This window comes from Penicillium coprophilum (assembly GCF_028826855.1).
Source record: "Penicillium coprophilum strain IBT 35676 chromosome Unknown utg000002l_segment0_segment0, whole genome shotgun sequence".
NCBI lineage: Eukaryota > Fungi > Ascomycota > Eurotiomycetes > Eurotiales > Aspergillaceae > Penicillium > Penicillium coprophilum.
This window is the reverse complement of record NW_026622721.1, coordinates 626,205-638,575: the sequence shown is the minus strand read 5'-3', so window position 1 is coordinate 638,575 and position 12,371 is coordinate 626,205. Positions and strand designations below refer to the sequence as shown.

The window sequence follows — 12,371 nt, the reverse complement described above, 5'->3', positions numbered from 1 at the left end:
AAGAGTACCTCATACTTCTATAATTTTGTCAGACTTCTGTGACTTTGATCAAGCCACAACTGAATTATCCGTGTCAAGCCATCGATTTCAGTCTCGGTATTTCCCGCATGCAAGCACACTCGCACCCGCTCTTTTCCTTCGGGGATTGTCGGCGGCATGATTGCTCGAACGATGAATCCATTTTCCTGGCAGAGACTCGCCAGCTGTCGTGGCTGCGATGTACGAAGGGAGATAATGGGGGATGTGGGGTAATGGTCGACTTCGAACATGACTGATTGATATGTGTGGAGGCTATCGAGCCGTTGTCGGAGATGGCGGATCAATTCCTGAAGCCGGCGTTGTAACTGTGATCTAGTTAGCTGAGTACTAGAGTTCGGAATTCAGGATAGACTCACTGATTCAGTTTCACCAGATGATAGAAGCTCATATGATGCACGAATTGATGCCAGGAATGGGAATCCTAAAGCGGTGGTATAGATCAAACTCCGGGCATAGTTGATCAGGTAATCTCTTGTCTCTGGTCCGCAGAGAACCATGGCTGGAGAAAGGTCAGTTGCTTATTCCAAGGAACAAGGGATTGGACAAGATAACATACCACCGTGACTCGCTAGTGCCTTGCCGAATGTATGCACGCGGATAAACATGCGATCCTGAACGCCGAGTTCCTGAACCACCCCAGCACCTCGAAGTCCAAATACACCAGTCGCATGCGCTTCATCGACATAGAAATATCCGTTACCGTGAGGCAGCAGCTCATCAACAACCGCAATAAACTCCTTGATGGGAGCAACGTCGCCGTCCATGCTGTAGATAGACTCGATAAGGACAAATACATTACGTTTTCCTTCCGCAATGGCTGGATCTTCAGCTATCTGAGCCTGCAAAGCCTCTCTCAGGCCAATTGGCGAACTGTGGGCAAACATCTTCCGAGCACCGGCCCGCGACAGACGCATGCCCTCATGGGCACTGGCATGGATGAGCTCATCGTACAAAATCACATCGCCTGGCTGGGGGAGGCTGGATAATACGCCGACATTGGCGTCGTATCCGGAGTTGAATAGAAGCGCTGTCGGAGCTTGATGGAATGTCGCGACAAAATTCTCGAGCTCTTCCGCGTAAGCCGAATTCCCGTCTAATAGCCGAGAACCCCCGCTAGCAAGGGGAAATGATGGCGGGGTGTTGTTCAAAAGAGCCAGAAAGCGTTCTCGGTATGCAGAAGACGTTGACAGTGAGAGGAAGTCGTTGGAGGAGAAATCCACAGCTGTCCGGGGTAGAACGGTCAGCCTCCGACGGGCAGATTTGGCTTCCCGGTGCGATAATGCGGCGGAAAGGGAGTCAATGAGGGTTTTGGATGCTGTCAATTTCTCCGATGAAAGAGCAGTCATCTCGATTTTCATGATCAATTGATGTCAATTCCCTTGTTCTTGTTCTTGTTCCTGTTCCTGTTCCTGTTCCTGTTCCTGACGGGTGATCGTTATCAGATCCACTTTAATTTTTCTAATTTCCGAATGATAAACTTGTTGAGATGGAACAGATCTCCAAGCCAAGAAGTAGTCGTTGAGACCCAACAGGGGAAATCGGTGAATTACAAGAAATGTGGAGATTTCGGCGAGTGGGAAACTCAACTTGTCCCGAGGTCCTTGGACTTGATCGTGACTCACTTCACTTCACATCATGCCTCCAGTCGGCGCAGCGCTCTGGCGCAGTTTAAGAGCTCATCAAGTCTATGGAGCTAACACGGACGTGGGGAAGACAATCATCTCCACTGTGTTGTGTAATGCCGTTCAACGCCAGAAACAGCAGGCCGCATTCCTCAAGCCCGTGTCAACAGGGGCATTGGATGATGCCGACGATCGGTAAACATTGGATTTTTTGATTTCATTACAATTCAATTGCTGACAATCGTAGGCACTTGAAACGTTACGGTGCTGGGACGCTCACCAAATGTCTCTACCAATTCGATGACCCAGTGAGCCCGCATTTGGCAGCAAAAGATAAATTTGTAAGTACCCATTGAGTACCCATTGACCTACTTACGAGACATGAAACTCATTGCACAGGTTCCGCGAGACGATGATCTCCTCGCATCCATACATAACACGCTCTCCGGCTGGGCGCGGTCGGACATTGACTTCGCCCTTGTTGAGACTGCTGGGGGTGTGCACTCCCCTGGCCCCAATGGCAATTCGCAGGCAGACTTGTATCGACCACTCCGTTTGCCTATTGTGCTGGTGGCAGACTCTCGTCTAGGGGGAATTTCTTCTTCGATCTCTGCCTACGAGTCGTTGCTCCTCCGTGGGTACGATGTCTCATCGGTTCTTTTGTTCCGGGATGAGTACTACCAAAACCACGAATACCTGCGGGATTACTTCCAGAAAAAGAGTATTCCGTTGGTGTCGCTACCAGCACCTCCAGCACGGCCATCGCAGCTAGATGCCGATTCCCAATTGAGGGACGAGGAGGCTATGCTCAGCTATTACCAAAAGGCCGCAAAGGAATCCGAGATCCTCCGGCTACTCGAAGACATGTCCGTCAACAATACCGAGCGCGTTCAACGTCTCGAAGAGATGGCCGACCGTGCGAAAGAGCTGATATGGTACCCCTTTACCCAGCACCAAGGCATGGAGGCCAAGGACATTACTGTCATCGACTCAGCGTATGATGATTACTTCCAAACATTCGGTTCCAACAAGTCCAAAGATACCGAAAGTGAACTACGCCCGACATTCGATGGGTCTGCGTCTTGGTGGACCCAAGGCTTGGGCCACGGTAACCCCGAGCTGTCACTATCTGCTGCCTATGCCGCCGGTCGGTATGGACATGTCATGTTTGCAGGGGCCGTCCATGAGCCAGCCCTGGCGCTTGCAGATGATTTGCTGAACACCATCGAGAACCCGAGAATCACCAAGGTCTTCTACACAGACAATGGAAGCACGGGGATGGAAGTTGCTGTGAAGATGGGTCTACGCGCCTCTTGCGACCGGTACGGCTGGGATGCCAGCCAGGAGCAGATTGGTATTCTTGGACTCAAAGGTAGCTACCACGGTGACACCATCGGTGTGATGGACTGCTCGGAGCCTTCCACATACAATAAGAAGGTTGAGTGGTACCGTGGCCGTGGCCACTGGTTCGATTTCCCTCTTGTCAAGATGGTTGGCGGATCTTGGAAAGTTGAGATCCCCGGTGAGCTACAGGCAGAACTTGGCGAGGATGTTGATTTCGCTTCATTGGGGTCGGTCTTTGACCTCAGCCAGCGTCTTGAGTCCGCCACTGCACAGCGTTACAAGGACTACATTCGTCGCACTATTGAGGATCTGGTCCAGCGCCAAGGAGTGAAGTTTGGAGCATTGATCCTGGAGCCGGTTATCCTCGGTGCGGGTGGAATGCTTTTCTGGTAAGAATCTAGGCGCAGAATAATTCAGTTATAGATATACTGACCATCTCCTAGTGATCCCCTCTTCCAAAGATGTCTGACTGATGTGGTCCGCGACCACCCAGAGCTGTTCTCCGCCAATGCTCCCGCCCCCAAACAATCCCCGTCCTGGTCAGGCCTGCCAGTCATCTTCGACGAAGTCTTCACTGGACTGTACCGTCTCGGTCGCCGGACATCCGCATCCTTCTTGGGCGTGCACCCCGACGTCGCCGTCAACGCCAAACTCCTCACGGGCGGGCTGGTACCGCTCTGCACGACTGTCGCTAGCGAGGAAATTTTCGATGCTTTCTCGAGCCCGGAGAAGAGCGACGCCCTCCTCCATGGTCACAGTTACACCGCCCATGCAGTTGGATGCACAGTCGCCGTTGACTCCTTGAAAACCATGGCTAAGCTTGATATTGATGGATCGTGGGATGCGTACCGCGCTGACTGGCGTAGCAGCTCGCCTGCGACTGTTGAAGCCTCAACTCCGGATGTGTGGAGTGTCTGGTCACATGGTCTACTGCAGGACTTGTCTTCTACGGCCTCGGTGGAGAGCGTGTTTGCCATTGGAACTGTGCTTAGTATCTCACTGCGTGATGCAGCTGGTGGAGGTATGTTTCTGAGATCTGGAATCTAGCATTGATTAAACTAACAACCTCGCAGGCTACACCTCCAATGCTGCAAAGGGACTGCAGCAGAAACTGGCTGCTGGCGGTGACCAGTTTAATGTTCACTCTCGTGTCCTCGGCAATGTTCTTTATCTCATGTCCAGTGTCACTTCCAAACCCGAGTCGCTCCGAGAGATGGAGCGTCTCCTCCGATCAGCATTAGTGTAGGTAGCTCATAGATCAGAAAATGTATATACTTAAGTGACAATTGAATATTTAGCGCATAATACTGTACACAATTGCTGTAGCGATCATTTGTAAATATCATTCCTATCGATGGCCCTTTACGCTTACTCCCTGCTGTTTTATGCCCAGGTGCTGAGGTAGACCCGCGGACGTCTTCGAAGGTTATCAAAGGTTATACATAGAAAAGTCGCTTGCAGAAAGTATGATTTTCTGCGTCTTCCTGTAGTCTATCTATAAGACCTAAAAAGCCCGCTGAAAAGACCTCTGAAAAGACCTCTGAGAAGCTCCGTAAGAAAGACATCATAAGGCCGTATAAGCGACTGTCCACCCTTAGTTCCCTATCAAATTGAGAAAGAAAGATAAACCACTGAGCCTAATCGGGAATCGGAGAACAAACCTCGGTGAGACCTACAATATAAGCATCTAATGAATATTTTGATCGAAACTATTCTTCTTTCTTACTCACCACTCTCATCAGTCTTCATCTTCTCTCTGCCTACCAAATTCTCATTCAAATCTCACCATGTCCACTGATACGGTCCCTACGCCTCCAGGCCCTCTCCCTCGTCCGACAGTACTTACGCCAGCACAAATACGTTGCCTCGAGGAAGCCAAAATCTTTCTATCAGAACCGCACCCTCAAGTATCCACAATAAGAAAAGTATCAGCCGCCTTCAGGGCACCGAAACCAAGTTCAAGCCCTTCTTCCTCGTCTACAGCTTCCGCATCAATGAGCTTTCAAGGATACAACCCTGACGTCATTCATACCTTCGACATTCCAATCGCAATAGAAAGTCGAGAGGTCCTTGAATACATCGGATTCGTGCCAGAAGTCTCTCGTGTCATTTATGACCGCTACCGCAAGAGGCCCGATTCAGAACAGAACCCTGATGACCTTATAGCTTATGTCTCTGGACATCTTTCCGCACTCAAACTTTCCCAATATGACAATATGAGCCCTAAAGATGCACTCAGAGATATTGGGTTGAATCAAGAAATTCAAGGTGCCATTACAGACCCAGAATTTTCGCAAATCTTTGGCACGGAGTCACTGTTCTATTGGGCAAAAGATACCGTTGAAATCAACTATGCTGCTCTGCTCTCGAAACAGAAAGTCCTAGAATCTTATGCAAATCACCTTCTTGCCCAGAAAGAGAAATCTAACGGGCCTCGAGGTCATTCCGACCAATCCTTAGACGACCAAACCACAACTCCGGGCCAAGCTGTCACAGCAACTATCAGCATGACACCAAGCGATTTCAAGTTTCCAAATACACGTGTCAGAGTTGAGGCTGATTCACCTTTGCTCATGGATGACCACGTTTCTTTGTACAAAGGAAAGGCACACTCAGAGCTCAAGCAACGAGGTGCCATCATTTGGGAAAATGGAGCTGTCAACCCAAGCGCCCTTGTGACGGCCCCTGGTAGTGATTTCAATTGGAATTGCAATGCCCACTACTGGACCCCAGAAAAGGAAACAGCTGAGAACTATCGAAGGTATGTAGCTAGAAGATGTCCAGAGGCTGAAACGTGTATCATTCACATTCAAGTCCCGCGACAGTTCCTCAACAACCTCTATCAGGAAGACCTATGGTTTTCTCCTGAGTGGAAGGAATATGTTTGGACATGCAGGAGTATGGTACAGCCAGATGAGAAATTTGACCGCCTCTGGAAACCTGGACGAGCGGATCTTGTGAGAGGTCCTATCTGCTGCGTCGGCGACCGCATTTTCGCCATCTCGGAAGATGATATACAAATGAGTATCACTGAAAGTTATGTGATGCGATTATCAACTGGGAGGAAGGCCACACAGTGGGTGTTTCTACAAAATGAAACAATCACTCAGTTGGCGGAGCAAATCAAAGGGAAACTGCACTTCATTCTCTTCCAGGCCACTAGACGTTCCGATGAATGACCTTTATCGCGTTCGAAGGCCTTTTTATGATGTTTTATCCTTGGTTTTGCTTACCTTTACTTTTTTAGCCTATCATGTTGGTTCTCTCATTGATCTCTCATTGATCTCTTAGTAGGCTCTCAGTAGGCTCACAGTAGTCTGAGAAATTATATCCAGGTCAGTGTAGGCTGTGCAGCCTTAAATAAAGTGATCTTTCTGTGCTGGCCCGAAGGGTATTATGCACAGTGCAGCGCTCGGCTTCTTCTCACGTCAACCATCGTCGCGGGAATCCTATACTCATGTGCTAGTCACAATGCACAGCAAGCTACACTTGGTAGCACTTCTAGCTTAAAAAATACTAGCTAGCCTCGGAAATGAAGGTAGTAGCTTCTACAAATAGAACCCCACCTCAATGCTCACACATCTTGACTAGTCAGGTTAATCCCCTTATAAGCCTACGGTATTACATAACGTGGCCTCATAGCACCCAGAGACATCATGACGCTTGTTCATGAGATAATATAGCATGGGCCTGCGTGGCGACCTCGAACCCGATCCACCTCTGCAAAGGACGCTACATAATTTCCTGAGTTAAAGGAGTGGAATGTCATTGTGATAATCCTTGCTCTCCTACGTAAACAGGATACGGGCGGGTATGCTTCCCCCGTATAGATAGCCGGTCATTGCATGCACGGATAGTTCCGACGCTTGGTCCATGGATTGTCATGTTGAGTGGCATGTTCTGTACCTACTAAGCAGGGGTTTGCGGAGCATTGTGGCAAGATGAAATTACATCACGGACCCCACGATGACTGTAAAAGGTGGAGTGCTTTGGAGAACTAGCTGAGTGCGGAGAATGAAATACATATGCATTTAAAGTCTGACGTTTGAATTAGTTGCGATCTAGGGTTGGAGACAATTTGGAGATTTTAGGGACAGGGTTGGGACAATATCCAGGATCCAGTCTCTGTTTACGATACAATGTCCCGATTAGGAATTAATAGCCCTATTGGAACACGGTCAAGGGATAAATCCGAGACCCAAAGAACACGCCGGTGAGGACCTATCAGAGACACTTGAACCTTCGGATGTTCCAGAAAAAAAGCCGAACCGTAAAGGTTTGCCCAGACGGAATTGGCAAGGCTTGGCTGAAACTAATTTTGTTGGTGGCAAAGCTTCGCTTCACTTGGAGCCCATGGTCTTACACTGGAATGATTTTCCCTATTATAAGTAACAATTTGAATTTCACTGTGCAATCGACTATATGGACTTCAATGTATGTGCAATGTACTTCGTACTTCCTACTTCGTACTTCCTACTCCGTACTTCCTACTCCGTACATATAACTACGCTCACAACTAGATTAAACCAGTGCACTTGGCATTTAGTAACAGCTTGTAAGGCTGGAGCCATTGAGGACTCGGGATTGTTCCAGCATAGGTCCACTAGGCGGCTATCCACGGCCAGCCACGCGAAGTCCGGCAATTCTTGTTAGATAATAGAACTCCGAGCCGAGAGTATGATTGGCCACTCGTCAAAAGAGCGGGTCAGGGCGGGTCAGGGCAGCTCCACTGTCCTGTCCAGAAGTGGGTCCCTCGACGCTTAATTTCTATGGATCATCGCAAGGTTGCCATCAAAGCCTTTTCTTTTTGCTGGAGATCGTAGAATTCACATAATGTGAATAGGCAATAGAAATGCAAGATAAGCAGACTTCCAGAAGATCCGGGCCCCAGAATTCTGAGCCCCAACTCTCCATACAACGTAAGCCGGGGTTGTCTCGGTTGATATGGAGGAAACTTCCGGTGAATTTTTCTTTGCCCACAAGTGATTCTCCTTTCTTTCTATTCCCCCTGCTCCAACTCCCTGTCTATAGTCGACATCATGATTCTCGATGGAGTGACACCCTACCAGGAGCCGACTGACTCGGAGTCGGGATATAATGAAAAGAAGATGTTGGGAGATCAGAAGCCGCAATATCAGGATGCTTTTGGAGATGAAGATGGCGCCGAGGTCAAGTATAAAACTATGAAGTGGTGGTAAGTACCTGCAATGATGCAATACCTCAAGGAACATGGGCTAATCATGGATCAGGCAAACGGGAATGTGTAAGTGCTAGCACGCGTATAATCAAATCTGATGATCAGTTGATTGATCGCTATGAACCAATCTGACCTCCCATCTAGTCATGATCGCCGAATCCGTCTCTCTAGGTGTCTTATCCCTGCCCAAGACCCTTGCCCAGCTAGGCCTTGCCCCAGCTTTGATCCTCATCATCGGACTGGGAATCCTCGCTACCTATACCGGATACACAATTCACCAATTCCGCGCCCGATACCCTCATATCCAGAACTTGGCTGACGCCGGCGAGATCTTATTCGGTGCATTTGGACGTGAACTGTTCGGCATCGGCCAGCTGCTCTTCTCCATTTTCATTATGGGTAGTCACATCTTGACATTCAGTGTCATGATGAACACTGTCACTGAACACGGAACCTGTACAATGGTTTTCACCGCTGTTGGATTCGTCATCTGTTTCGTCTGTTCTCTGCCCCGGACCATGAAGAACATGACCTATATCTCGTGCATGTGTATGTACCAAATTCAACTCTCCGGGTTTCCATCGCTAATTATCACATGACAGCCTTCGCTAGTATCCTCACTGCTGTCATCATCACTATGATCGCAGTCGGTGTCCAGAATCAGGGTGGCCAGAACCTTAAGGCTACTGTCGACACAAATCTGTTCCAAGCCTTCAGCGCTGTCACCAACATCGTCTTTGCCTACTGCGCTCACGTGGCTTTCTTCGGTCTGCTCGCTGAGATGGAGGAACCCAGGGATTTCCCCAAGGCCCTGATTATGCTGCAGACTTTCGAGATTTGCTTCTACACCGTTGCTGCCGTGGTGATCTACTACTACGTGGGCCAGGAGGTCACCTCTCCTGCTCTTGGATCGGCTGGTCCTATCCTGAAAAAAGTAGCTTACGGAATTGCCATTCCTACGGTTCGTTTCCTATTCACTTGTTTTGTGATATATTCAGCTCCTGACATGTTTCACAGATTATTGGCGCTGGTGTCGTCAACGGCCACATTGGTCTTAAGTACATCTACGTCCGTCTGTTCCGTGGCACTGACCGTATGCAGAAGCGTGACTGGGTCGCGATCGGCTCCTGGGTCGGAATTGCTTTTGGTTGCTGGGTTATTGCCTGGATTATCGCCGACGCCGTTCCTGTCTTCAGCGATCTGCTGAGTCTGATTAGCTCGTTGTTCGCTAGTTGGTTCAGTTACGGTCTTGGTGGTGTGTACTGGTTGCACATCAACAAGGGTAAATGGTTCTCTTCCCCTCGGAAGATTGCACTCACTATTGTGAACGTGTGCATTATTCTGATTGGTGGTTGTATGTGTGGTCTTGGCCTTTACGTTTCCGGTAAGGCTATTCATGATGACGCGTCCAGCAACAGCTTTTCTTGCGCTAGTAATGCCGAGGTTTAAGCTTGTTTGTATATTAAAATGTTACCTACACTTTTTACGGTTACTAGACGATATGATTTTGACTTGGTTATATATTTCTGCTTATTAGACTATCTCAATATTAACTACTTGGGTAGTTATTATATTGATACTTGTATACTTATTTACCAAAATATATATTCAACAAGACTCGATTATATGGATTTGTGTAACAGTGATGTCTAATATATGAGTTTCTATCGTTTCGATTTGGAATAGTAAAAAAGTGCTCAGACTATATATATTGATTATTAGCGTTAGAAACGCCAAGAGGTTGGATTTGTGTAAATTTAAGTTCTGCTAGAGCCCCATTGCGGCTCTAGCCTAGGCCCAGGGTTAGGTCCGGGTCCGGGTTGGATATCTCGCCCGAAACTTGGGTTGTACAGACCAACTAGCGGTGAGTCAGGTGGGGCTAGAAACTGATGTCCACTGACTGTATGCCTTTGGAGAAGTGGAAAAAGAAAGGTGAGCAATAATCACTCCCTTTGCCTTGTGTCATATTATAGGGCGCCTAATGCCAGGGACGAGAGTTTGACAGCCGATCATTCCGTTATGGGGAAACCCTTGACCGGGGTGAAATGTAACACATTCTAGGCTTCCACTTTCCAAGGGACCTGACTAAATTTTGGACGCATCCAGGCTAGAACCTGGCTGCTAGTCTTGATTGGACTGTCTTGGAGTCGGGATCGGCGTGTGAGCTTATACAATAGTACTGTTTTTGTCGATCCGCGTTTGTTTACCCCGTACTTTCAGCACTTATCTCAAAAATGCGTCTGATGCATTTGTCATAGCCCATTGGCGCCATGGCCAACGGGGACGTCTTTCGTATACGATTATTTGGTTGACGATACCCTGTGGTTAGTCTCCTTTCCGTTGATCGTATCCTTTATATCCTTTTTCCATCTAGCCCGCATCCATCGTTCTAGATATGTCCAGTCTGGCCTTTTCTTGCCATCCGAGTCATTGCCCAACGGGTTTGCGCCTCCAGCTATTCGAGAGGAGTTGCTGGACCCCGCTTCGGGGGTGCGTAATGGGGCTCGGGTGACGGTTGATCCCACACTATGGGGGCTGCTGTGCCCCATATGTGCATGTCTAGTATTTGTGGGGTAGCACCTGGATTTCTGCATGCACTGTGTAGTATGCAGTCTTGGGCAGTGGGGCGGCTCCCGCGAAGGCGTACGGATCCTCGGAGGCATGATATTCACCTGTAGATCCACGGAAGCTACCGGCCTTATTGGTTCCTAGCTCGTGTTGTTTGCCTTGTGGATCGCGTTGTTTGCCTTGTGGATTCTAATGTCAACTTCATGCTCACAGGCCGTGGAATCCTTGAAGACAGTCATCTTATCTGATCCGTGACAATCACGGAACTCATGTCACATACCATCCCTTTATGGTCTTTGCGCTTGTATGGAAAATAGCTTGACACGGGAGATCGATATCAGTAGAGGCCTTAGCAGATAGGGAGAAATAATTATGGAATCTCTTTGATATCAAAACCGAGTCAGACCACGGAGTGATTGGATGACAGCATAATACATAGCCAGGAGCAAAGCAAGGGCTACATCCTAGAGCTTGCCAGGCGACCACAGTATGCTCCTATCCAATTGAGATGTCATGGTGATGGATCGTCGCTACGCCAGCATACCCATGGGCGTGTCATTCCGTCTCGCATCTTACATGCATTATGCACTCCAAACTTGCCCATGTAGGTATTCTCATACTCTCTGCCGTGGTGGCCGTATCGTACAAAAGTAGAAAGGTGTTTCCGGTCCTGTTTCTATATAAGTCGCAGGAGGACGCTCCCATACACCTGGACATCGACAACATCGTTTCCTCCAAACACTACCAAATTCCTCAACATGAAGCCCACTCAGCTTGCAGCCCTCATCATTGGTGTCCTTGGCACCGCTGCCATGGCCAACCCTGTTGCCGCCCCTGAGCCGAACCCGGTCGACGTGGCTCCCCGCGCCAAGTATACCATTAAGTGCGATGGGGGTCAGCACGCCGACTCTCGTTGCACCAACGGGAAGAAGAAGGATGGCTGTCGCTGTGACAGCAAGGGAACTTACCTTTGTGACCCTTCATCTCTTGCGAAGAGCGGCGGCCAGTGTGCCAAGTGTGGTTGCCACGCGTCGTAGTGAGTATTGTTTCTGTGTAGAATACTCATTGAGATGGAAACACTAACTTGGGGTCCTTAGAGAATGCGAAATCATGTAGCTCTGCCACCGGATGGAAGTGAAATGGGGAATGGGTGTCTATCTTCACTTGCAAGTGACTACTAGTTTGACAAACACAATCAGACAGTCTTTACAATACACACGATTGGCCATCGTGAAATGATAAATTGAGTCCTATGTATAATTCAGATTGTGATCTTCGTAATTTACGCCAATAGATGATACTCCGTATATGTACCATAGCGAACAAAGAGCCTCCACGTAGAAGCTGATCACCCATGTGAAGGACGTGAGTGGCTATGTGCGATTATGATGCTGCCTGCCAGGAAGCCGGCTTTTCTGCCGCCCCCAGCCCTTTCAGAATGCTACCCCTTCCCGGCTTGGATGATGGTATGAATCATATTTCCTGCATGTAACCAACTATTGCCACTCACCCTATCGCATATAAAAGCATCCTTGTCGCACATTTCAGACTTTCCATCCACATCTCCCCAACATAAGACAAATCCATCAAAAGAGTATACT

At 48.6% G+C, this 12,371-nt stretch overlaps 6 protein-coding genes across 6 annotated transcripts; 4 read left to right on the top strand and 2 right to left on the bottom strand.

Annotated features, from left to right (window-relative positions):
- Positions 1-17: 17 nt before the first annotated feature.
- N7500_001643 (aminotransferase class I/II-fold pyridoxal phosphate-dependent enzyme) lies at positions 18-1,397 on the bottom strand (the record flags this gene model as incomplete). The annotated part of the gene is made up of 3 exons (XM_056672789.1): positions 18-344; positions 396-538; positions 596-1,397. The coding sequence occupies 3 exons, from the start codon at positions 1,395-1,397 to the stop codon at positions 18-20; spliced, it is 1,272 nt and encodes a 423-aa protein (XP_056536308.1).
- A 277-nt stretch (positions 1,398-1,674) lies between these two features.
- Positions 1,675-4,251, top strand: bioDA (adenosylmethionine-8-amino-7-oxononanoate aminotransferase; the record flags this gene model as incomplete). The annotated part of the gene is made up of 5 exons (XM_056672788.1): positions 1,675-1,856; positions 1,909-2,002; positions 2,061-3,394; positions 3,449-4,026; positions 4,079-4,251. 5 exons carry the CDS (start codon positions 1,675-1,677, stop codon positions 4,249-4,251), a joined length of 2,361 nt encoding a protein of 786 aa, XP_056536307.1.
- A 541-nt stretch (positions 4,252-4,792) lies between these two features.
- On the top strand, positions 4,793-6,184 carry N7500_001641 (uncharacterized protein; the record flags this gene model as incomplete). The annotated part of the gene is made up of 1 exon (XM_056672787.1): positions 4,793-6,184. One exon carries the CDS (start codon positions 4,793-4,795, stop codon positions 6,182-6,184), a length of 1,392 nt encoding a protein of 463 aa, XP_056536306.1.
- Positions 6,185-8,044: 1,860 nt separating this feature from the next.
- Positions 8,045-9,651, top strand: N7500_001640 (Amino acid transporter transmembrane; the record flags this gene model as incomplete). The annotated part of the gene is made up of 5 exons (XM_056672786.1): positions 8,045-8,199; positions 8,255-8,268; positions 8,347-8,751; positions 8,805-9,163; positions 9,220-9,651. The coding sequence occupies 5 exons, from the start codon at positions 8,045-8,047 to the stop codon at positions 9,649-9,651; spliced, it is 1,365 nt and encodes a 454-aa protein (XP_056536305.1).
- A 1,110-nt stretch (positions 9,652-10,761) lies between these two features.
- On the bottom strand, positions 10,762-11,009 carry N7500_001639 (uncharacterized protein; the record flags this gene model as incomplete). Its single annotated transcript, XM_056672785.1, has 2 exons — positions 10,762-10,949; positions 10,982-11,009. 2 exons carry the CDS (start codon positions 11,007-11,009, stop codon positions 10,762-10,764), a joined length of 216 nt encoding a protein of 71 aa, XP_056536304.1.
- Positions 11,010-11,528: 519 nt separating this feature from the next.
- On the top strand, positions 11,529-11,807 carry N7500_001638 (uncharacterized protein; the record flags this gene model as incomplete). Its single annotated transcript, XM_056672784.1, has 1 exon — positions 11,529-11,807. One exon carries the CDS (start codon positions 11,529-11,531, stop codon positions 11,805-11,807), a length of 279 nt encoding a protein of 92 aa, XP_056536303.1.
- Between the last annotated feature and the right edge of the window lie 564 nt (positions 11,808-12,371).